Source organism: Pelecanus crispus, chromosome 1 (assembly GCF_030463565.1).
Source record: "Pelecanus crispus isolate bPelCri1 chromosome 1, bPelCri1.pri, whole genome shotgun sequence".
NCBI classification, from domain to species: Eukaryota; Metazoa; Chordata; class Aves; order Pelecaniformes; family Pelecanidae; genus Pelecanus; species Pelecanus crispus.
Genome location: NC_134643.1, coordinates 92,649,894 through 92,675,871, shown reverse-complemented (window position 1 = coordinate 92,675,871; position 25,978 = coordinate 92,649,894). Strand labels below are relative to the sequence as shown.

Below are 25,978 nucleotides of genomic sequence, written 5' to 3'. Positions count from 1 at the left end.
AGAAGTTTTTCTCTCTTGCTGTCACACCTCCCCTTGATCTTTTTCACATTCCTTTTTCCTGCCTTCCTTTCCTACTATTTCTACCAACTTAGGCTCTGCTAGCTTGCTTCCTTGATCTTCTACAAAGGCATGGCTGCCACTCTGAACAGCAGTTTTCCTCACGTTTCATCATTCAACATCTTTGGACCATGCTAGGGAGAGGACAGAATTAACTCACTAACAGAGGCATTCTCTTTTAATCCTAAATACCCCCTCTTAAATTCCATGTAGACCTCCTCCAAACAAAACTTCCTTTCGCTTCTGTGTAATAAATGATGTCCCTACCTGATCTCTTTCACAGCCAAATCTTAGACCAAGAATCCAGGCCTTCAGCCACCTTCATCACTACTCTCCAAAACTCTTATGTCTATGATAGAAGCTCACAGATCCTCTTTCAGATCTGCTCTCTTGTCTAAACCAAAACCTCAGTCTGCTATTTCTTTGTAGATAGCTGGGTGTCACCTTCAAGCTGCATGAACCGTAACTTAACTTTTAATCCTCCTTCCACATCTTTTGTTCAGCAGTAGAGGCTTCTTCCATTGCCCAGATTGCCAGTGTCTGGGCATTCTTCCCATTTCCTAGAACTTGACTATACCTAAATTTTTCTGCTTAGTTTCCATGTATTTTAAATGGAGTCTGTCTTAACTCATGCAGTTAGAAGCCCTCAGAGCTTTATCTTGTTCTGTTCATCCACCAATTCTGTTAGGAAAACAATCCACTTAACGATGCAAGTAGTTACATTGCCTTTCTGTATTTTTTTCCCTGCAAAAACTGTAATTCACTATATGTATTTTTCTAGGCACAATGGAAATAAAAACATGGCCACTTCTAAATGTCCAGTATGTTAAATTTACAGATTTCCATGCTGATCATTAAGGGCCACTGCTGCTTGTTACTCCTGTATCTCTCTACCCAATTTTTTTCCCTTTGTCTTGTAATTTAGACAGGGCCTTTGGAAGCAGCTCTGGAATGAGGACAAGCAAAACCCTCGGGGAATATATTTAGAGAGAATTTCAAAAACACAGATTGAATGGGCACACAGAACTTGCAGAAAGGACTGGAGAGTTGAAGCACATCCCTTACGCATGAAGAGCAAGCCCTCTGCAAAACTGAATGCCAAAAATTCCTTAGTATTGCTAGGTATCTTTTTTAAGATTTTGGAACACAGCCAGAATCTCCATAAATCATCATAAGGTAATACACTAAATTAAATACTCCATTAATAAACTGCATTAACATATAAGACATCTCTTGTTTTCTTTCACAATGATAAGTACAAAACATACCTTCCAGTTAATGGAATCTGTACTGTTTTGTTCTTATCAAATGTAGAACACGTATAACTTTTGAAGGAAAAAAAACAACATGCAGGCAAGGGGTCATCCTTCAGGAATTACTTGCTTCCTATATTATGAATGTTAACATGAACAGAATTGAGAAAATTTGTCTTGAGATTCTGCCAAGTGCTGTGACCATTAGCAAAGGCATTTGTTCCTCACCTCTGTCTATAGCTGCCATGTAATCCCAAGCATCAACTCAAAAAAGGAGGAGGGTGCCAAGCTCAAGTCAATGCCTTTCTTGGGACCTGAAAGCACTTTCATAGCTGGTACAGTCAGCTTAAGTTTTACTAGTGAAGAAGGGTAGCTGTTTCTACAAACACAGCAAGAGTGGCATTCATATTAGCAGCCAAATATTTGTCAATGCCAACAAGGGTCACTAGAGACCGCGTAAGCTTTTTAAGCTTACATGAAATTTCTTAATTTTGTAGTTACAGTATCAGCTGAAATAGATTTTCAGAAGAATCAGATCAACTATTTCAGGAAGAAATATGATACTTTATTTCAAGACTACAACAGCAATGAATGCAACTTTTATTAGTGAAGAGCGAATAAAAATACAAATTACACAACGCTTTACACGTGTTTTCAACTACATAGCAAACTCATTCAATTTTCAGTGTCTTAATGTCATTCAGGTACGAAAACACTCTGTTGGAAAAAGCAATAGATGCATAAAGTTCAACAATGTAGAGCTCTCAATTACTACAGCTCTATCAAAACACATCTCATTTAGATCCTTTCTGCTTATACGATGTAAAAGGGAATACAATTAGATTTGCCTCAAGGCACTAACATATAATCAAAAGTAGGCATTATTTCAGAATTTTTGCTGATTAAAGAAACTTCATTTAACAGCTGCAGCTAATTACTTCTGTGCAGAATATTAAGCCTCTGCAGAACAAGGTCTTAAATCTGATTGTCAAAGCACTTACAATGCTAATATAGAAGAAAAAAATTTTTGGTTTTTAGGAATCAATCTTACTTCTAAAAAAGGACACTGAAAAACCTAAGTCTTACTAAACTGTTATGAAATTTAGAACTTTACAAGAAGCAGGAGTGAAAAATACATATGGACTACAGGAAAAAGAAACCAAAAGAGAAATCAGTATTGAACAAGAGAATTGAGGAGGGTAAAAAGAAATGAGCAAGACAGTAAGCACAAGTATCTGGAAACGGAGAGTTTATTTTGATGCAGGATTCAAACAGCACCAAAAAAAATAGAAGGATAATTTTAATACAAAACTGCAGAAGCCTACTACAATTAACAATGTCAAACCACAGAACTTTCTACTCTAAACCACTCTAGGTAGCTGGAAACACAGCTGTTGTACAAGTTTAGATATGTATATAGCAATGTATCAGGGTATTTATACTTTACTCAGCACAGTCAAGTAAGACAATATGGACAAACATCTTGCATGCTATATTATTTATTGATATAAAAGACAGTTTGATCAAGGCAGAATAACACATAGCTGGTCCTGTGATACTGAGGAAGCAATTACACAGAACTGGGTTCTCAGGCAAGAACAGTGCGTCATCTCTGCTTCTTATTAAAAGAAGGCATCTTTACAAATAATCACATTTACATATAGGACAAAGCAGCCCCGCTGATGCTGATGGCATAGATCAGATACTGAAGCATATGCTCAAGCAGAAATAAAAGGAATCGGAGCACTCCCACTACACAGCATCAAGCTCTTAAATATTATGTCCAGTCTACTATTACTGCCAGTAAAAACTAAGTTTCCAATGGGGGGGGGGGGGTGGGGGGGTGGGAACCAAAGAGACAAACCCAGCAACACAAGCCAGGAAGGAAAAAAGGAAAACAAGAGTGGCGCACTCTATGATTTGGCATATACCACAAAAGTTGCTGCAGAGTCTGAAGCATTACTGTATTTTCCATACCACTCAAAGTTCATCTTTGAATTTCAGAGGTCATCATGCTACACTCTTTACAAAAGTTGTTTTATCTTTCTTTATTCCATACAAAATTAAATATATGCAGTGTTTTTCACAATGATAAAACCAAACCTGCTTTGATGGCAACTTTTTCCCCAGAAATACCACAGTTCTACTTAAGCTGCCCAATATTAAACAGAATCCTAAAATTAGCTAGACTTAGATGGCTAATTTTAGATTAAAAATAGATTCAAACACCTAAAAATGAAGAAGATTACAGGTTTCTGCTACACATTAATTCTCACCCTTCTGAACACATGAAGAGCCACATTAAAGTTGCATGTGCAAGTGCAGAACTAGCACTTCCTACGCCATTAACATTTTAACATTCTCTGGAGTGAAAAGTTTTGTTTTTTTTTAAAAATACAATTCTTACATAATTTTTTACCTAAAGAAAATGAATCATGGGTCCCTTTTTGTACAACACCAGCAACTATTTCAGTATATGCTCTATGGAAGCTTGCACTACAGTATTGACTTGCTACTCCTTCACCCTCTGTACTAGCTACATTGCCTGACAGTTGTGCCAAGGCAGGATGCTGGGTTCATAACCTTAGCTCTGTACAGGAATTTTGGGAGGAGATGTGGACCGAAACAAGAATGAAGCAACAATAAGAAACTCCAATCGTATGTGCATTACACAGCATCCTTGCTCTCTCTTCTTCCCTGATCATCTTTGCCCCCAGAATTACAAATCCTCCCTTTCGCAGATGATACTCTCAAAGGACCAAAAAAAGTCCCAGAGGCATGCAGAAAACCTTCAGGAGTGATTGAGAGGACACAAACAGCCTCCAGAAATTGAACAAGGTTTAGGTAGGAGCCTTAGCCAGCTGAGAAATTCCTGTTCCTTCCGCATACTCACATGGTAAAGAAAAGGAATTTCTTCACACATATATCGATTATAGCATGCTCTTGTTCAGGTAGTTTAGCCCAGTAACAGAACGTGATATTAGTTTGACTAATAAGCTATGAAGACTTTCCTAACATTTCACCTGAGACACAGGAACACAATATGTGAAAGAACATTTAAGCAGAAGAGAAACAGGATTTTACCTGTTTACCTTCACAAGATACAGCTTGAAAACTCTCCTCTAGCAGGTATCAAAGGCTTGCTGAAATCACTATTAAGAATGTCACAGAGAAAGCTGCATTAACTCCCTACAATGGGAAGTGCTAAATATAAACATATTCAATACTTAATATACTAGGACAGCCTCACTCTCCACATGTGGTAGGACAGATGACACTTCTGTGACATTCCATATCTACATTATAAGCTTGTTCTAAAATGAAAGAAAAGAGAGGACATACTTGAAAAGAATTTGCAAAACAAATCCACCAAAAAACCCACACTAAACATGCGAGTCCAGGAAGAACAATAATAGAAGGATAACTCCTGGTCTACCGCTGTTTTGAAAAAAGACCAAGCAAACCATAAAACAGACCAAGAAAACTTTTCAAGCAACACAGTTAGCAAGCAAACACCTCTTTTAACCCACTTTCATAGAGTTAACTTCACTTTATTTTTTTAAGAACCAGTTTTATTTAGTTTCAAATAACAATCAGAAAAAAATTAAACACACCAACTGTGAGCAGTAATATTTGGCTGACTTTTGAAGGACTGTCATGGTTTAGTCCCAGCCAGCAACTCAGTACCACGCAGCCGCTCGCTCACTCCCACTACCCTGATGGGATGGGGGAGAGAATCGGAGGAGTAAGAGTGAGAAACACTCCTGGGTTGAGATAAGAACAGTTTAATAGTTGAAATAAAGTAAAATAATAATAATAACAATATAATAATAATAATAGTAATAATAATATACAAAACAAGTGATGCACAATGCAATTGCTCACCACCCTCCGACCGATACCCAGACAGTTCCCGAGCAGCGGTCGCTGCTCCCCGGCCAACCCCCCCCAGTTTATATACTGAGCATGACGTCATATGGTATGGAATAGCCCTTTGGTCAGTTTGGATCAACTATTCTGGCTGTGCCCCCTCCCAGTTTCTTGTGCGCCTGGCAGAGCATGGGAAGCTGAAACAACGTCCTTGACTAGCATAAGCAGTACTCAGCAACAACTAAAAACATCAGCATGTTATCAACATTCTTCTCCTACTAAATCCAAAACACAGCACTATGCCTGCTGCTAGGAAGAAAACTAACTCTATCCCAGCCGAAACCAGGACAAGTGTCAAGTAAGTAGCCTTAAGAACACACCTCAATCCACCAGAAAGGCAAAACAGGATGCCAAAAGACATTTGCTGTATAGAATTGTGTTTGGGGAAAGGGGAGTGTTTCGGGGTAGAGGGGTGTTTTTTAAGGAAACTAAGAAGCAGCAATCACTAAAAATTATGACAATCATTTTAACATCCCAGTGATTCAAAATGGTAAGGTTGGAGCTTTACATCCGCAAGAGACACTACCAGTTGAGCTAATAGAGGATGACAGCCTCTTGCTATCAGTTACTATGTAGGTCAACATCAGAAGAAGAGAAAAATACCTTGACAGGGTTTCACACATATCAGCTTGCAGCAGAAAAAGAGACTCCAGCTACAGTTTCACATTATATTTAAGCTGATTAATACCTAGCTACTGCCAAGCGAAAGGTCCCACTCAACCTTGCACCAGTTCTGGCCCTTGTCAGTGGCTGGTGAACTGATCAAGGGTCTTAACACAGTAGACAATCTAGAGGCTTGGTAATGCTCTCCTGGACACTTGTTTGTTCTGAGGCTTTTTGCATGGGATTAGCTCCCTGAATTAGCTGATGATGGGGTCAGATGATAGCCAAAGCTAACACGGGTAAAGAAGCAGGAGCAATCTTCCCTCTACGGATGAGTCCACATGGCCTTCCTTTAACAGAGCCTGCCAGAGACAAATGTGTAAATTATAGCTTTAAGGTGACTGGTATAACAAGAAATGAAACTAACTGTAGAGCTCAGAAGTAAACAGTCAAAGCCAGCAGTAAAAAGGAAAGGATCTGCTGGAAACTGAGGGCTATCAAATAAAATCATGGTGAGATAAATGAACTGACTGGACAACCCACACAACACCTACAGCAGAGATCACCAATGCAAGCCCAAGCTGTGGCTGGTTAAGCTTCAGGAATTTCTTCTGATAAACTCAGATGGGACCCATCTGCAGACCCAACTTCCAGTCGAAGAGGAAATGACACTGCCTTCACTGTATGCCTGAGGTAGAGAAGTCCACCTGTGTGAACTGGTAAGAGAATATCCCTGGATGAGTAAGAGTTGCTCACCATCAGCATGGGTCCCCTCTCCCAAGCACCAGCCAGATAGTGCAGAGGAACACTTCCCTGGTGTTGCTGGAGTGAGTCATTGATGGCTAGAAAGGTAGTGGTTCTGTAGAAACAAGTCAACTAGCATGTGAATGATGCTGGTATGTCCACACATGCTGCTGATTTATTAAAGATTGGTGGTGTATGACTGCAGCATTAATAATACGATCAACAATAAGAGTTGGAATATTGTTTTATGTAATAAGGATATAACAACTATATTTCTTGTGTTGGTGACCATGTCTGTACAAATCATTCTTTAAGCTTCAGGGCTTTAGTTGCCCTACAAAAACAAGCTCCTTTACTCCTTATGCTGGTACTCAGGAGACCAGGCAGTAAGCCAGTCAGCCAGTGGTGAGCTGAGCCAGCTGAAAAATCACTGATCATTTCAGGCCAAATCAGGTCTCCTAACTGGCTGACTGCCCAAACACTACTGTTGGGGCAAGCATAGGCAAGATTAAATGGCTCTGGACACAGCAGAATGGGGCATGAGCTTCAAGTGTTATAGACCTGCATGTTCAGGGACCTTAAATTAGAGCCCAAGCTACAGAGATCATGTTTTGTGCACACACTCTCACATGGCCATTAACCCCAGTCATTCCCTTCCCCACCATCACCAGTATCCCCTCACTCAGCCATATGGTTCCCTTTCCTCTAGTTTATCCCAGTGATATTGCTTCCTCCATCAAGTAAGAGTCACTCCCTACCATCCTAAATTTTATTTATGCCTTAGTAAGCACCAACTTGCTTCAAACATCTCCTCTACCCAAGGCCACTCTGATTAGTCTTTGATATCTCAGCCAACACCTGCCTCTTCTTATGCCTCAGACAACATTGATCTTTTTCTGCTCAGGGAAAAAGGGGAGGAAAGCAAAAGGCACTATTTCACAGTCATCCCACCCCCTTCAATTTTGCTCCACGTGCAGTTCATATCTCCAGCTTCCAAAGAAAGAAATTAATTGCTGCTCCACACCACCACCAAGGCCCTCTGCTAGCCCTGGCTCAATTTCCCCCTCCAGGTTCCTTGTTCCTAACCGGGTACTTTCCCTTTTCCCACCCCCTATACTGGAAAAATGAGACTTATATTAGCTGAAGCAGTGTCTTCTTCCTGATGTCTGTGTTCAAAAGGGGTACCCACAGTAAGTACGGTAGCTCCCTCTTTTCACACCATGAGTCTTCTCAGCAGCCTGATCTCCAGCAGTAAACCCCAAGACACTCACCAACTGAAGAAAAACCGCTGGAGAAAGTTAGCAATTTAAAGCAATAGCCATGATATTAGTATGGTCTTAGTCTAAAAACTCTTAATTATTCAAATATAAAATAAGTTGACAGCAAAAATACACATAAAGAGAAAGGCTACTGAAAAGTGAAAGTAGCAAATAGCATATAATGTAGACTCAGAGATGGCAAACTTTCAGATAAGCAGATGGTACTAGACTTTTCTGCACGGGAAAGCCTCTGGCAGGTCCTACAGAGCTCTAAGGAAGTGACTACCCTCACACAGATGTTCTGTTGACACAAGCTACCACATTTCCATAATGCTATCTTACTCACCCAGCTAGAGTTGCTTTCCACATCTCAGAAGCAACAGTGCTTTAAATACCCTATTGGAAGTTCACACATACCCCTCAGATTTATCTTCCTCCTCCACCTATAACTGTTACCATATAGCTATACTGTAAATTGACACCTGTATATCAATGCATCTAAAATAAGAATAGCAGTCAACATGCATGGCGCCATAGGCCATGCACTAAAATGTTGTATGACAAAGAGCTTGACGAGGAGGGAGAACACCCTGCAATCTACCATATGAGACTGATACAAGCTCTTCATTGCAGGGGAACAATACTACTAGGGGCGTGCAGCTTAGTCCAAATACAGGTCTATTGGTCTACAGTCCAAATACAGCAAATTCTGACTTGCTCCTCTTGCCACCAAAGAACAGTTATACACAATCCTCCTGGCTAATACAGCACCAGTGCTAGTCAGTCAGCCTTGCTGTGCCATAGGAGCAGCATTTGATTTGTCTGAAAGACACAGATCAGCTCCTTGCACCACAGGACTGGCAGGATCACACCAGTCACCAGCACACCCTTCCTTCTATGTGGCAGCAGTTTAAAATGTAGTCCTGCCTCACCGAAACTGGAAGAATTATGGGGCAACAACAGGAAAAAAAAAATTAATTTGAACTCAGTCTCAGGATATCAATAGCTTTCAGAAGGTATTTCGTGACACATCATGAAAAAAAGCCAGAAAGGACAGGAGCTGCAGGCAATGTTCTATAGTTAAACACAGTCCTTACTTATTTCAGGGGAAAAAAACCCCAAATATATATATAGCACTTATACCATGATTCAAAAGGATTTCATATAAAAGGACACAGATTGCAGTGGGGATATACTTTTAACAGTAATAATGGATTAATTAAAAAATAAATACTCTATAAAAGTTCTCCCATACAGCACTGCTGGGATTGGTTAGAGGAAAGAATAGCAAAGCTTTATACCTCTCTACTTGGCAAATCAGCCAAAAAAGTTAACTAAAGATAGAGCAACAAAATACCTGGAAATCATGACATACAGTTTAATCTGCACTGTTCCGCAGAGCAAAACTGTATCTCATTACTCCCAAAGTGCTTTAATCTTGTCAATAAAGCAGAGGATGAAAGACAACTGTGTGACAAATTATTTAGCCTTCCAGGTGCTTCTAATAAGTTTCCACATTAAAATAACTACACAATTTTAATTCAAGAGACAGATAATTGGGTGTTAGGTGTTTTTTCCTCTTAAAAAAGGTCAGAAAAGCAACACTGGATCAGTAACCCCCACCCAAAATAATATAACAATGCAAGGCTCACAATACTCAGTACACTTATAAATATGGAAAGCAGGTTTTTGTACATCAGAAGAGAATATAGTCCCCGTCACAGAATCACAGAAAAGTTGAGGTGGGAAGGGACCACTGGAGATCATCTGGTCCAACCCCCCTGCTCAAGCAGGGCCACGCAGAGCCAGTTGCCCAGGACCACGTCCAGACAGCTGCTGAGTATCTTCAAGGATGTAGATATCGTTACCATAAATTATGCAGTGGAGTTTCCTCCTATATGAGCAAACTGCAGAGAATATGAGTGATACGCTTCACACTGAAAAAGACACCTTCCCAACTGCAGTGTCTTCCCAACTGAGTAAACAATATTGTTGACAGCCAGCTAGGTTAGTAAAATCCAGCATGTCATCTAAGGAATGACTGACCCATAAACAAGGTAAGGATGTTAGCATCACAATGGTAAATGCAATAGAATGCAAAAAAAGTAAAAAAGAGGAAGTTGTGATGATTTAACTACTCTTAAAAATTACAATTAAGTCAGCTAAAGATGACTTGGCATTCTTCAGGAACTGCTAAGCAGATTTTTGTTCATACACATCTGCAATAAAAATATTGTCAGGATACAAGAAGTGAAACAAAGTACAGCAAATGAGCAACGTTTCAGCAGTATATATATATCTAGAACTCTACAACAGTAGTACATCTAGTATATACATCTAGAACTATCATGGATGTTTTTCATAAACCTATGATAAAATTAACAGATTAAACTAAACAATGAATTGTTGATTAACAGCTACCAGTGCTATTCCCAGTATCAGTGAAATACTTTAATATTAAAAATGTTTTACAGACTACATATACCAGCTTTAGATGTATGCAACAACAGATGAGTTGGTCATGTCAAGAGTAGTTTGCGTCCAAGACAGAAAATACACAGAAGTACTGTAGCCCAGAACATGAATCTAAAACAGAAGATCTGGGGATATAAAATGTCTCAGCAATTGATCTTTGAATTGTCTTCATCAGTAGAATCTCAGATTTTTCAGAGAGCTTTATAAACAGTACAAAGTACACACTGCATTACCTCCTCTGTTAATTTGCTTAATACAATCACACATACACCCAGTGTGTAAAGTCAAATTTCTTCTTTCACCACTACTGCCATAGTCAACTTTCTAAATTCCCAGCAACAAAATGCAGCTCATGGACAGCTGTCATATGCTCGATTCCTCTAAGATTAAATTAAAATCTGTTTCACTAGCTCAAATTATTATGGCAACTTCCCTACCTCTTTCATGAAAAAAGAGGTCATTTCCCTAACAAATATATTATCCATAATATAACAGTACATAATTAAGAAAGAGATTACTCAGAGTAACACTGTTGATTTGACTAATGGAAACTCTGGAACTAGAAAACAACCCGTGACTCTTTCCTTCACTGGCTGTAGGCAACAAAATCATGTTTATTTTGAGAAGTTCTGACCCAATAGTTTCAAACATCTTGGTCCAGAGTAAACAACCATGCAGTCCCAAGATCACCAAACCAAGAGATTCAACTCCTTACGACCCAAAGTCCAGTGTGAGCTTGGGCTCAGCTCCACCAAAAACAGTTACGAGAGGATACTCTCACAGCTGTAAGCCACAAAAGGTTAAGAAAAGGAGTAAAATTGCTGAGACACTAACTTAATTCCAGAGAAAAATATTGACTCAAAAAGGCATAAAATCTGAGAAAAAAGTGGAGTTGGAACATGTTGACTCAGCAAGATCAAGAATCAAACCACTCCAAGATTCAAAGGAGGTTGATATTTTCCTACCTTACACCTTCCAGGCCAGCAAGGACTCATCGATCTGGTAAGCACATTAATTCTCCATAAATAGTCTAACTGGCCAGGCTTCCTGCACGAGCCAACAAATAATTGCTGTGTATCTCCTGCTTGAAGAACCTCTGTGTATGCTAGAAGATGCCAAACACATACCCATAGCAATTTTATACAGAAAGACTCTATTTCTGAAAATTAATGCTGGGGCAAAAGGTCATATCCTTGCAGCCATTAGCATGCATGGAAGTCAATATTAGTTGGAAGTTCTTTCCAACCCTGAAGTAAAGATGCTGCAAAATCAAGCACTCAGACTAGGAAATGGAAGCTTAATTCCCTCCCCCTATAAACATTACGTCACCTTCAGTCATTATCATTTTGGATTCCAGAAAGAAGGGATGGGAGAAAAAAAATAAAGAACACAAAACATGGAATTTAAGATGACTGTCAAAGCCTAGTGTAGCTTCCCTTCTTGAAGATTTCTTGAGTGTTATGGAGGCTTTTATTCACTCTTGCTTCTCAGAGGTTAAAGTTCAGTCACTCTTAACAGGTTAAAAGAAGATGAGGCGGTATTAGCCACCTGTCACCACAATGTGTTTTGGGACCACACCTAGCCTTTGTGGGAGGAAGGTTGGGGTAAAGGCTATCTGTGACCTGAAAAACAGCATGGCATAAAGGAACACTGGGTTACATCCATCTCCTCCTATCCTCCTCTGCTCTCCCAACTTTCACATCTCCACACAACAGAGAAGATGATGATGCTGTTTTAGGTGTCTTGGACTACACAACCATTGGATAGCAGTTTCCACCTTTGCAGCCCTGTTTTATTTCAACTGTTGAGCACTGAACTGAAAACAGTAGGGTCAAATAGCTAAAAATAAGTGACCGATTCTATAAAAAGGAAAGATAGAGCAGAAACTGAAAATAAAATGCTAAACCAAAAACTGCCACAAATGTTTTTGAACGGTTTGATGTAAATGTAAGGCTTTCTAAATCTCAAAAGGCATTCTATTTTAAGCATTACTGAACCCACCTGAAAGCTGGTGAGGCAAGGTTATGGCTGATGCAGTGTAAGGCAATTCTTCAAGGCAGCTTGGAAGAACTCTACTTAGTCTGCACAGGTTCCACAATTTTTTCTTATTAACAGAAATCAGATAGAAAAATGAATTTGTTATGTATCAAATTTAAGGAATATTTTAATTTTTTTACGCTTCCACATATTTTCTAGTTACTAGAACAGTAGACAATATTACAGTTTGCTTTTTTCTAAAAATCACCTACTATGAACCCATGAAGGTTCAAAACAAACTTGCTAGGGAACCAAAGAACAGCAGGTGATTATAACTTACTCAAAAATGATACACACCACTTTGGAGTTCAGGCTGGTTGTCAGTTTGTTTACTTGTTACTGTATGAAAGGAGGCTCCATATTTCCATGGGTTTTTTTTTTCTTTTAATCTCAAAAGGCACTTTAAATTATCCCAGTATCACAACCAGCAAATTCTAGAGTACAAAAAATTGTGAATAAAGTTATATACCTTAATGGACTAAATCACAATCTTGTGCTGGGGACTGATCAGGTGACTTCTGTCAGTACCTGAACCTCCCAGACCAAATAAAGATGGCATTTTCTTTGCAGTGCCTTAAGTTTCTCCTGCAAGTGTTCCTGCAGGTTACACTACCACTTGAAACGTCACATATTTCATTGAGCACAATGATTCAGGCATCTTGCCAAATTGACACGAATATGTCAAGCCTCATTTTTCTTTGTAATAGCAGCAGACTGGATGATCTAGTCCCACTGTAGTGTGACGGCCAGATGCTATTTTGAGAAAATTATGTCTAAAGAGGGGAGGGGGGGTGTCAAGCAAATGACTATGTATAACTGCAATAGCAGATCCATCTGAATAAAATCAGTGCTCAAGTGATTTATAGAAACCAAAATAATCATATCAAAAGACTACAGATGTATAAAAAAACCCAGAGCAAACCAAGGACCTGGGGTTCACATGTAATGTTAGTAACAATCTCAAAAATTCTGTTGTTTCACACACACAAGAACAAAATCACCACTAAGCATTTGAGTCAATAAACTGTTCCCATCGCCCACTCTGGCCAGCAAGCAGCTATCAAATGCTGCAATGCCAACACAGGACCAGGTAAAAGCCAGCCAGAAAGTTTCCAGGGTCTCTTCCATCACCGGTATTTTGTTGTTAATTTTCACATGAAGTAATACCAAGGCGGGGGGAAGGGGCTGTTTATTTTTGGGTAGGGTTTTTTACTAGGTCTTGGTGTTGTTTTTATAAAAGAGCTTCCTTTGGTTACCAATACAACTTTGAATGATTCCTAATCATTCTGTTCACCAATACCACTACAAGAAAAAGCTGAACCAGGTTCGTAACGGAAGTTAGTCATAAAAACTTCCAGCAGAATATCAGTCGCCTCATTAGCCATTGGTTTTAAAGTTTCACATGCAAGTATTGAAATGCCAGCAGTAGCAATTGGTTATCCCCTTCAGTGAGCGGTTTATAGATACCACATATACAGATACCTTGGTATCCTCCCATAGGTATCAGTCCCTCAATATGAGGAAGTTCCCAGACATGACATAAAACAAAAAAAAATTCTCAGTTATCAGGGGGACATTTATTGCAGTGCAGTTAAGTTCCCTTCCATCATCTGGGATGTGAATTAGTAATTCATTTCACAGAAATAGGCATAACATTCATGCTCTATGAACTTTTCACTGCACTGATCTGGACCAATTTAACAAGTATACCAGGTAGTAGATCCAACTTGACTGTTTTTAAGTACCTAAATCAGTATTTTTAACAGTTCAGAGTAACAACAACTGGTTAAAATAATGTACAAGATACAGTGATAAAACTGAAGTTAAAAATTTAATTCTTAGCACTATTTCTCATTTGTTTTGATTTTTCTTATTTACTGGAAAATGGCTGTTTCACAGACCCATTAATATTTTCATTGCTGTGGATTCCACTGTCTCTAGAAGGTGGAATTACTCACAAAAGCAGAAATTTTAATTCCTTGAATACCCTTTATAACATTGGAATTCCATGATGCAGAAGAGCCCACTTACCCCTCTGCAGTATTTTCTTCTTCAGAAGACTGTGCATTGCAATTCAGAATTCAATACATGCATTACTTAATTCGGAGAACACTTTCCAGTCAAATAGAAGCCAACAACAGCAGAACAGATGTCTTTAGGAAACTAAGGATGTGTGATTATAGCACTGCAAAAACAGGCACACGCTTGCATCATCTGCAATTATTAAGTTTAGAATTAAACAACAGTCAGCATTTCCAAGATAAACCTGATTAACAAGAGATTTAAAAAGTCACTAGAAACATGCTTAGTCAAACTAGTTCATGCTATCATTTTTTCAGGACTGAATTTTCTCTTTCTTATATTGTACCTTATCCAGGACAGTAACTCCCCTCTTCTCTAAGAAGCATCTTGCCCACTACTTTTGCTATCTCAAACAAGCCCAGAGAGTGGCGGGTGTTTTTTCAAGTTTTGTTTATAAAGCATAGAGCAAATTTTATTTCATAAAATACGGAAAACAAGCAGGAAGTCTGCAGTCCAGAAAGTCAACTCTGGATTATGATTTTTTAAATATACTACAGAAAGGATGCAAGTATTCTGAAGCAAAAGCAGATCCCTTAACTTGCATAGGAAAAATAGTAAATAGCACTCAAAATGCAATACATTTGTAAAGATAGCAACATATCCAGAAAAATCTGCTGAGGAAATAGCACATGCTGTAAGCTATTCTTCTAGCCAACTAACCTAAACCACAGGTACAACCCAGTGTATTCAGCACAAGTTTACTTATCCAGCAGGATATTCAGAGCAAGAACATGGCAGATGCGATCTTCCCCTTCCCACTGAAGGATGCCGCTCCCACAGACAAGATGTTTTTCTTGCCCTTTGTGAGCACATTCAGTTTGAACCAATAAAAAGTAAAATGGATTAGTTTGATTTACCAGTGACAGTTACCGGCTCCTAAGTGGCCTGACTGTACACTTCAGCAGTTCAAACATGTCAGCAGGTCCCGCAGAAAAATGATAACAAATTACTGAAAGGGAGAAACTACTTATGCAGCTTGCCTGTGCAAACTTCAAATGCCTTGCTGACCTACAAACAGTGCTAAACCTCAGCTGAGATGAATGTCATCTTGCAAAAGTCTTCCAAGTTGCTACCAGCACATATTAAATGTGAAAATTGACATTTCTGCATCCTGGTGTTAATAGACACAAAGTAATCTCATTTAAGAGCTCTTAAATCTTTTACAACAAGAAAATACTTTCATCGTAGGCACTCCCTTAAAGCTGTAATTTTGCTCATGCCATACTGATCAGATTACATAATGTTAAGCCAAATGAAAACCTCAAACTTGCTCTCTCAAATAGAATCATAGAAAATAGCTACCTGTCCATTGTAAGCTTTTACAAAATCCTCTGGTGGTTTAACAGGTGACTAACAGGTAAGAAAGCACATAAAACATTAATGAAACTAATGCTGAATACCATATGCAAGGTAATCCAGTTCATGGATTTGCATCATAAGAATATTTTAAAAAATGAACGCAGCAAGACATAATCATAAATAAGATTCAACGTTTGGGCAAATAAATCCTGTAAGGAGCAGAACTAATGTAGCTCAGTATTTCATACGTCAGTGGCCTTTAGCTTTCTGTCCCAATGTTTCCTACCACCTCGGTAACGCACCCCACTGCTACTGGCATCCCATAAAACCCAGCTCTTTCTTGCCACAGCATTAATTTCCAACCACCCTTCTCCAGCGATCAGTGAAGAACAGAGGACACGTGCTGTGGCTGGGTCAGAGTTACACTTGTGCAGACTGACTAGCAGCAGACCAAGTATCACAGATGACTCTCAGGCTCATAGCTGCAATTCTTCCTTCAGCACTGTCCCCAATTAAGGTCTTTCTCTTTCACCCACCACTGAGATATGCACAAGATATAGAAACATACTTATTTTGATAGATCACCCTTTGCTGCTGATAGAGGTTAGGGGGGAGAAAGAGGGAATAGAGAACACAACAGGGTCAGCAAGCACTACAGGTGAACATACGGGACAGCCACGTAAACTTTGTTTGCTTAGGAGACAAAGCTAAAGATACCTTTAAAAAGCAGTCTCTAGCTTAGAAAAGAAGGTTAATAAACAACCTATAACATATCTTCTCTTTTTTTTTTTTAATTTTAGAAACACCGGTGTACCTCGTTGGGTACCCAAAAAACAAGTCTGGAAGTTACCAGGGAAAATTACCTCCCTTATTTTTTTGAGACCTTCAAATACTAAATAATACAAACAATACAGAACCTCCAGATCTTTATTTGAGTGAATGGATGAAGCTACATAATTTGCTCTGTACAGGACACTAGATCAGACAACAACATAAAGACAAAAGGAATCAAAAGCCTACAAATTTCATGAGCAAACATATATTACAAGAACTTAGCAGTTCTCAAAGCTTTTCCCAGTATTTCCTCCCCCATGAATAAGTGTATATGCTCTCAATACAGTAAGATAATAAAGTAAAATCTATTTGTTGAATTTGAAGACAAATAGCAGAAGTTATATTGATCAAATAAGAGGTAAATAACTACATTGTAAATGTAACTTTTCCAAAGTACCTGCAATCATACATGCCACGTAGAGCCCTCAGACTTTTTATTTCAAGGTTTGGGGCGGCAGAGGAAAGGTACTTATTTTTCCCCTTTCTTGGCCTTGCTACCTTGTTGGGCTCTCCTCTCCTCTCCCCACGAACAGGTAACTTGCAACAGAACTCTGAATTTTAGTAATAAAGTGATAATCTAGTTACTGAATTAAGACATATGATAGCACTCACTTGAGCCTGCAGCTGGAAATGAAGGGAAAAGAATAAATCCCACAAGCAATAGCCAAACACATGCCCTCAAGTTCCCACTTTGTTAGCCTGAATAACTACTGTGAGAAACAGCTGCCTACCCATCAGACCAGACTCTTCTTGACATTGAGAGCTGCAATAATTAAAGTGCGGAATGGTGGAATAAAAGCACTGACAATGTTTGGGTCTTTGTGGGCTTCTTAGGGAAGGACATAAGAAGAGAAGGAAGGCATTACAAAATTTTTCCTCTTTGCCCATATTCAGTCTCAGTTCAATTGTTATGAAAACCTGTACACATACAACATGTGATGCCACCAAACTCGCAATGAGTTTTGCATACATTTGTTGTAAGGAAGCAAAAACCTCAGAACGCAGAACCAGCTGAGTAGGATCAAGATGTTTGCACTTACTATAGTAAATTGAGAGGATCAGAAGATGGAAGAACTCTTATAGTGCAATGTGCCCACAACTACCCATGCTGCTTACTATTGCCTACCCTGCCACCATCATCAAGCAACCCACATTTATGCTAAAGTTCTTTGGAGATTTTAATCTACAAAATTCCGAATGAACCAAAGTGCTACTGCCTCCCACCCACTAAGCTGGCCTAAATCCAGCCAGCAGACTTTCTGCAGTTTTCCCACGCCTGATTGTTTTCCAGCACATAGACAAAGTGTAGATCATGCAGAAAACCAACAAGTTAAAACTTCTTTTTTTTTTTAACTGGAAAGGATAAGAACTGGAGAACACCAGCTCTCAACTCCTCTCTTTCATAATATAGGAAATACTTTGACAAACTGGCATACAGCAAGATAACTTGAAGAAAGCAGCACTCTGCATACGATGTAGGCTGTTCAGCAGATGGGGGGGAAGGAGGGAGGACATCTAGACAGATGGTCCAGAATTTCCATTTCGTAATTCAAAGATGAAAGCATTTCTCAGCCTACAACATAATGCACTAATTTCAGCAGAACCAGGCTCAGGAGAAATTCATATTGAGTTTAAGAGTATAATGTGGGGACTCCAGAGGAAAGCAAGGGAAATCAAATTTCTATAAATCTCCAAGTACCAACATTATTTCTCAAGCCTCTTCTCAAAACAGAGTCCAGAATAGAGGATGACACGTGGCTACTAAAAATGCCACCCGAGAAAAGTCTCCAGATAAAGATTGGCAGTGCTCTTGCAATAGGTTCAACAGTTGAAGACTGACACCTGGCAGTGACAACTCCTTTGCCCTAGACATACCAGGTGTTTCTGAGCCCTGACTTGGAATGCACTACTCCTGTCCTCTTCAGCTCCCATACGTGTCACCATGAGGACCTGCATCTCCTGCATGTTGCACCCTAAAAAAACCCTTGCTTCTAGATCAAGCACCTCAGCTTAAACTCAGAGTCCACATTTCACAAACACTGTGGAGTCTGCTCTGAAGACAGGCTCAATTTCATGCAACGAAAAATTGGACAGAGTAGGAGTTGGGGCCCGGGCACTACAGTGGCTCCTGATTTTTCAGGCGAAAAACCAGGTTCTCTGAATCACAATAGCAAATACTCTTAATTGCACTAATAAGCTGTGCCTCAAATAAAGGTGGAAAAGGAAGAGCAAAGACTTTTATGCACTTTTATACTTCACGGCACATCAGAGGATGACAGGAGACACTGATCCCACTGAGTAATAGAGGTTACTCTACTACAGCTAATTAAGTCATATAGACCAGAGAAGATAAAGGTATTCAAAAGAAGCATATTAAACCTTTCATGTTTAAAAAAAAAAAAACCACAAACCTGCAGGGTTTAAAAGAAGAAATTAAGACCGAAAGGTCTGCAGAATAATTTTTGTTACTTTCACCTCCTAAGAGTAGAGACAGCAGCTGCTACTGCCATAGAGACAATCACATATTGAGCAACAGAAGAAAGAGCACTTTTAGACTACTGCCATACAGCTGCTGACCCACAACTGGTCATATCAGACTGCTGAGCTTGTATCTTTGCCTAACACAGAAGTCAATATTCCTTAGCTTCACAGAAACAAAGTCAAAGGCATGATTTACAGTGATCTATACCTACTTACACACAGAGGCCAAGGCAGTTGAGGTGGTCAGTTGCATTAGCAGCACCTGCTATCAATCTGATGACATGAGGGTTGTTTGGGTTTTTTTAGCACAGGCAGGAATTATGACTTGAAGTAATACACAGGAATTTAGCAGCTGAAGATGCAGCTCTGCAAATTCTGAAGGAATGAATTGTTGGCACAACAGTAGTCCAAGTGCCATTACAAAGTGGCTTTGCAGCTTTGAGCTCATAAAATTACATTATTCGTTGCCTCCAAGATCAATGTACTTTTACCACAGAAATGATCTTAACTTCTGTCAAGTATTAGAAAGAGCAGCTGCTTGACACATCATTAAAGAAACAAGTCTGCTCAATTTCCACATTACAGATAATCTTATTTAAAAAAAATGATCGATCAAGGAGATTACAGGGCATCTGCATTCTCACTCATTTACATCAGATGCCAAGAAACCATAAGAATGTTTTATTTTGGTTCCAAAGCTATCTTTCAGACGTGATACTGAAGAATAAAATACCTGAGATAGCTGGAAAGTAACTGGGTAGCGAGAAACACCTCAAGCGTTTTTGTGCAGCAGAGGAGATGCAGACGTTGGGAGAAGTGACATTAGTTAAAACCGTGTAACAAATTTTAAGTGACACTTAAGTTTGTTTGGCAAGATGTGTCTCCAAAACTGTGCAGGTCTCATTCCAGAATCTCTGCAATATCCTATTTGAAATGGAGAGAAATTAATCTTTGGGAAATGGAATTGATTTTTAAAAAGCATGTGTATGCACATGTCTTCACAATTCCTGGACTGGCCTTTTCCACTCTCCCTCCCCCCGAGGCAAAATTTTGTGCTACATCTTTCCAACATTACTAACCCATTCCCCATGCATTATCCTGCAAGTGCACATGAAGAGCTTACCCATGAAATGAACAGCTAAAAATTAGTATTAACTTGCACTACAGCCCATCCATTTCCCAAAATATAAATCGCAGCTTTATTCCAGATTTTAACCATCTTCTTACAAGAAAGGTTGGTTTTCTTTGGATAGTAAGCAAGGACACTGTAATTTTTGAACAGACCATCAGTAAGGGAGTTTCCCCCGCTTTTTCTGTCTGGAAGGGGAGATGGGAAGAAGGACAGGAGCAGTAAAAAACCAACAAGTTAATGGAAGATGTAAAGTTAATGTCACCAAGGGATAAGCACTGTAACAATAATAATAAAAAACACTCAAGAATGTCTTGAGGGAGTAAGAGGTGGGAAAGAAATGCAAGGAATGCAGAGAAGGTCCAGCAAGAACCATTGTTTGTACACCCAACACTAAAGCATGGCTGCATGACAATTCTACCTACATCATTGCTGTATTTTGCTACAAGATAGAAATATGAATATACTCCAATAGTCTACAAAGCTCAAAATTTAAGGGATAGGGGAAAATAAGCATTAAAATATTATAGCCTATGTACCAAGGGAGCAGCATAACCATGATACATAGTTTTTACTGTTCAACAGATGTCAATAGCAGCATTCACAGAAGAAACACTTTCCTTTAGGCACTAAATCAACACACCTGTCATCTCATGATCAAGTCTATACTTCATATGAATAACCTTTCATCCAATTTCTTCTGAAGTCCCACAATTCTTGGAAAGACAGCTTGTCAATCCATCATCATACTTCACATGTTAGACTGCATCCTCCCTTGAATTACCAGTAGGTTATTTTCTCTTGATCTTTTGCACCGTAACTCCTTAGTGCCATCCTAAAAAACCCCTATAGAGTAACTGACACTTGACTTTCCTCCTCGACAGTAAGCTGAATAAAGTTTTTCATCCCAAACTGAGACAACAAGTAATCCAAAATTCACTACTGAAGACCCTTTACTTTCTCAAAACACCATCCATCAATGTCCCTGCAATCCAGAAGCAGGAACTCAGCACTGAAAATGGCAGCAGGTGTTTCTCCTTTATGGAAAAGTCACCACATCAGCACCAGGCTAGCAAACAGCCTGTTGATAAGACTATGAGGTAATAAGGCAAAAATGTTGCTCCAGAAGTAAAGCACATAACCTTGCTTCACAACACCTATTGTGGCATTCACACAAGTGTCTAACAAGCAGGTTAAGCAGGCAGGCTTTTTCAGTAGTTAAGACATGCTCGGAGTAATCCAATGGTTTGCAGGGCTAAAATAACAGGAATCATATCTATTCTTGCTCAAATAACAACTCAAAAAGCAGCCATAAAAACCTGTTTATGACTGGGACACACTGTACACACATCTGTAGCTCACGGAGGAACCGTAGGAGAGTTAAGTGATGACAGGATAGCCACTTCTTTTAAGAACAGATCCCAAACAAGCAAAATGCATTTAGCTCCGATGGCTGTAAGTTACTGCTTATCTACACGACAGACAAAAGTGGTGTGCACTTTGTATCATTACTAAAGCTGTAGCCTCAGTAATTACACTTAAAGAGGAAACCTGGAAAGGACATACACAAGTAGGTTAATCAAGAGCATCACTCCAGAACTATCAGTATCAACAAACTCCTTTTTTCTACAGCCTATCTACTGGGCAACACAAGGTGTAACAGTCACAGCTGGAGTTTTGAAAATTTCTGCTGAACACCTCTTTTTGTTTCATCTGTCTTCTATTTCAGAACCTGATTCTGACTGCATGTACCAGAGTGACTGGGGAAGCTAAGAAATAAGATCACACAAAAAAGACAGTGAAAGACGAGAACTTCAAAGGCATATTAGAGAGTGTCTAAACCTACGTTTTGTGCAACGTTTAACTGCACCAGCAATTAACATCCTAGACAAAAGAAGTCCTTGTTAAATATTAAGCATCTATGCCCTTTCAGTTAGGGAGAAGGAGCTCCTAAGTGCCCCAAGACATCCAACAGCAAAGATGCCTTAAGGAAAAATACCATAGTATTCAGGTAGTCTTTGTAACTCATAACAGATGAGCAAAAAGAGGCAATGATACCCTCTTCTTTTAATCTAGCACAAATAACCTTTAAAGAATTCTTATGTCAATAGGATATATTTTAAACTGTTCTCGAAGGAACACTATCAGCACAAGTAACCTTCCTTTAAATTCCATGTATTACTAATTTGAGTATTGAAGAACATATATTTTATCACCTGTCATCATCACATTTTACACATCTTTGACAGTGAAGAGAGATCAGTCAGCTTCACTACAATCCAGGCACTAGGGTAGGATTTAAGTAATTAATGAATGTTAGAAGCAAATATACTGCAAAACCCTCATGCAAGTTTTTGAATCTCGGTTTTGAAGGCTTAACTTCACATGACCCAGACTCTGGAACATTTAGAGACCTGCACCGCACAAAGCTTTAGTTGGCCCCAAAAAGCTATCAACAGCATGACATCTACTCTTGTTACTCTCAACTACTCTTTTTATCTCCAATTTCTTTACGCTGGCAAACACAATTAAGGAAACTTAGCCACCAGCACCTCCAATTGTCTAGAACAACATTATAACAAGTTTTTTTAAGGGCCAGAAAAAGCAATTGTGCCACCTACACCAGTTCTGTGTCCTGCACGTCACAGGCTGACAGCCTCTGGGTCACAGCATGAAGTCTTTGTCAGATCAAAGTTTTTGCTACGCTATTCAGCAACAAGCAGCTGTTCTGAGTAAGCACATAAAAGCTATAGAAAAGACGCAGCAGTTTTTCGGTCACTTATACCGTCTCCACAAATGCCATAACTTAACCCCCTTTTTTTCCAACGACTGACCCAGGGAATCGGCTAGGGCAAGGAAAATAAATCAGTCGCCGGAGGAGAGCTCATATTTATCCTCCCAGCCCTCGCTAGCCAGAGGGCTAAATTCACACGGGAAAAGAAAACATGGAGCCACAGCTACATATGGCAGCTGGAGGACACCAGGCTAGCGCTCAGAAGTCGATACACGTTGGGAAGACTTGAGGATGCCGGGGAGAGGAGCGAGGGCAGTACGGGAAGGGCCAATTCCAGTGGATCTCCCTTCCACCCGGTCCTGCTCCCACGGGGACCTGCTCGCCGCCTTACTGGCGAGGAAGGCACCCACCTGTGCCGGTGCTCGTCGTGCCCTTGCCCGTGGATGAGGAAGCCGCCGAGGTTCTTGCCCCCTTTGCTGGTGTCCACGTGAGGGATGAGCACATCCTCCAAGCCCAGGTCAAAGCGCTTGTGCTTCGAGGAGTCGGGGAGGAAGAAGAACGCCCCGAAGCACAGGGTGATGAAGGCACTAAGAATAAGGAGCAGGATGAATTTTTCGGAGAGTCTCAAGGTAGCCCTGTGGTGCGGGAAGGCGGAGGCGCCCAGGTTCAGGGGGGGCAGCCTCCGCCCGGAGAGCGGCAGCAGGGCGGGAGTGGTCATCCTTCCGCTAGCGACCACCCCGCCGGGCACGGCTCATCCCCTCAGCCCCGGCGGAGGGCGGCCCTGGCAGCGCGGGCCCGCCTCGCCTCGGCCGCCTCCCGGCCCGCCGCGGGGGCTGGGGGCGGCTTCACCATCCTCCCCGCGGGCGCCGGGCCGCGTCCCCCCTCGCCCGCCGAACCACCGCGCGGGGGGGAGGGAGGGCGGGCGGGCGAGGGAGAGAAGGGGAAGGGGGGGGCCGGGCCGCCCCTACGGCCCCCGCCCCCCCGGGGGCCCGGGCCGGGGCGCGGCCGCCCCGCTACCTGAGCGCCCCCCTCCCACGCCCCGGGGGCCGGCAGGGCCCGAGCGGGCGGCTCCGGTCAGCGGCGCTCCCCGAGCTCCGCGGCCGCTCGGCTGCGGGACGCCGGCGGCAGCGGCGAGGGGCAGCGGGCTGCTGGGGGCCCGGCCTGGCGCGCGGCGTCCCTCTGCCCGCGTCCCCTTGGCCGGGCCGGGCGGAGGCTCATCCCCGCCGCGCCGCGCCGCCCCGCTGCCGACCGCCAACGGCGCCGGGAACGGCCACCGCAATTCCACTCCGGACCCTCTCCCCGCCCCCACGGCGCCTGCGCGGCGGCGGGCGGCGCAGGCGCGCTGAGCGAAGCGAGGTCTCCAGGAGGCCGCCGCCAAGAGAGCCCCGCCCCTCCCGCCGGAGGGGCGGGGCGAGGGGCGGGGCGAGGGGCGGGGCTTGCCCGTGCCCTTCCCGGCGGCAGGGGGCGGGGCCGGCCGGGGTGCGGGGGCCGGCGGGGCGGGCAGGGCCGGCCGGGGCGGGCAGCTCGGCGGGCTCGGCGTTGCCCCCTGCGGGAAGCGGCCTCGGCCTTGGCTGCGCTTTACAGCCGGGTCGGCGGCGCCGGTGAGGGTGGCAGGTCGGGCAGCGAAACCCGAGGTGGTTTTTTTTTGGAAAACGTCGCGCAGAGCCGGCTGAGCGCGGGGCCGCGTAATCGGCCTGGGGACCTCTTAAAGACCGGGCCGGCCCCCATGGAAGAGCAACAGCTGTCTCTGGCACGACGGGCGCGCCCCTAGGGAGCTGCCCCGAGATCTGATGTGAGCACGGGGAACGCGTGCTGGTGCCCTACGAAGGCATCAGCCTGTGCGTCCCCCGGTGCGGTGGTTTTGGTTTATCTTGGGGGATCGGCCGGGATAGCAGAGCACACAGCCCGGGGCGGCTGCCCGGTGACAGCTGAGGGCTGAAAATCCGCAAGAAATACTGCCAGGTCTAGCGACTTCAACTGCTTGAGCCATCCAGCTCCCCGAGCTGCTTTAAACCGGTGGGAACGTTAAGGCAGAAGCGCTGTCAGAAGGGGCATAGATGAAGTGACGGGCAGAAAACATATCTAAAATACCCTTTACGAATCTTAAACGTGACCGTTTTACCCTGCTCAGTCATGCATTGCTGCCTGCCACATGCACACAAGCCAAAGCTCCCCAGTCTGTAAAAGGTTTTATGCAAAAGCAAAAGGAAAGGTCAAGTAAAGGCCTGAGCAAGGTAGCTGCCAGATTTAGAGATTCAGAGGAGTTAAAACCAGATTCAGAGATTCAGAGGAGTTAAAACCAGATTCAGAGGAGTTAAAAGGACAAAAGCAGCTCCCTAAGTTTAGGAGGCGAGTTGCATCTCCAGCTCTTTTCAAAGTAGGATGTTTTTCACTTTTTAAAGATTTAAGAAGATTGCCGGAGCCTTGAGTGCTCCCAGACTGTGGAGAGCAGAGTGTGTTTAGCAAACCTGGCAGACAAGGCTGAATGCCAGCCAAGGAAACATAAAGGCAGGGGAGAGGACAGGTCCCTTCAGCCTGCTGAAGTGAAGTCAGCTGGGCTGGAGAGGACTTCCAAAGTGGAAGGCAGCATCCCCAGACTGTGGTAGGACTCATAGGATGAGAACTGAATGGAAGTGTCAGGCAGCAGCTCCCTGCGGGGAAACCCCCAGCCGAGCTCCAAAAGGGTGAGGGAATCCAGTCTACAGGTGTAAATGCACAGAGAAAGCAGGAGAGAAAGTGTTGAGGCATGTGTCCTGCAGACAGACAGAAAAGGCACAGAGCCGAGAGTGGCGTTCACTGCCACTAATGCTGCCAATGCCCATGAGCGGGGTGCCCTTGATCCCAGTCACAGCAGCTGCTGAACAGAGCAGGTTTCATAACAGTAATACCAGGCATTTACGTCTATTATCAGTCTTATACTTTGCTTTAAACATTTTGAACCTTTGGGGAATTATGCTGGCCTGTGAAAAAGATTTCCCAAGTCCAGCTGGCCATGCTGAATCAATAAAGGTTAGTGCTCAGCTTCTCGTCCGAGTGTGGTGTACTATGGAAATTAAGCCCT

The 25,978-nt window shown here is 42.0% G+C and overlaps 1 protein-coding gene across 1 annotated transcript in view; it reads right to left on the bottom strand.

Moving 5' to 3' along the window:
* Nucleotides 1–23,635, bottom strand: part of MAN1A2 (mannosidase alpha class 1A member 2) — a 144,182-nt gene extending 120,547 nt beyond the window's left edge. Inside the window, exon 1 of the mRNA XM_075727805.1 lies at nucleotides 23,328–23,635. Within this exon, the coding sequence (XP_075583920.1) occupies nucleotides 23,328–23,635 (308 nt within the window). The remainder of the gene's footprint in view (nucleotides 1–23,327) is intronic.
* Nucleotides 23,636–25,978: the final 2,343 nt, after the last annotated feature.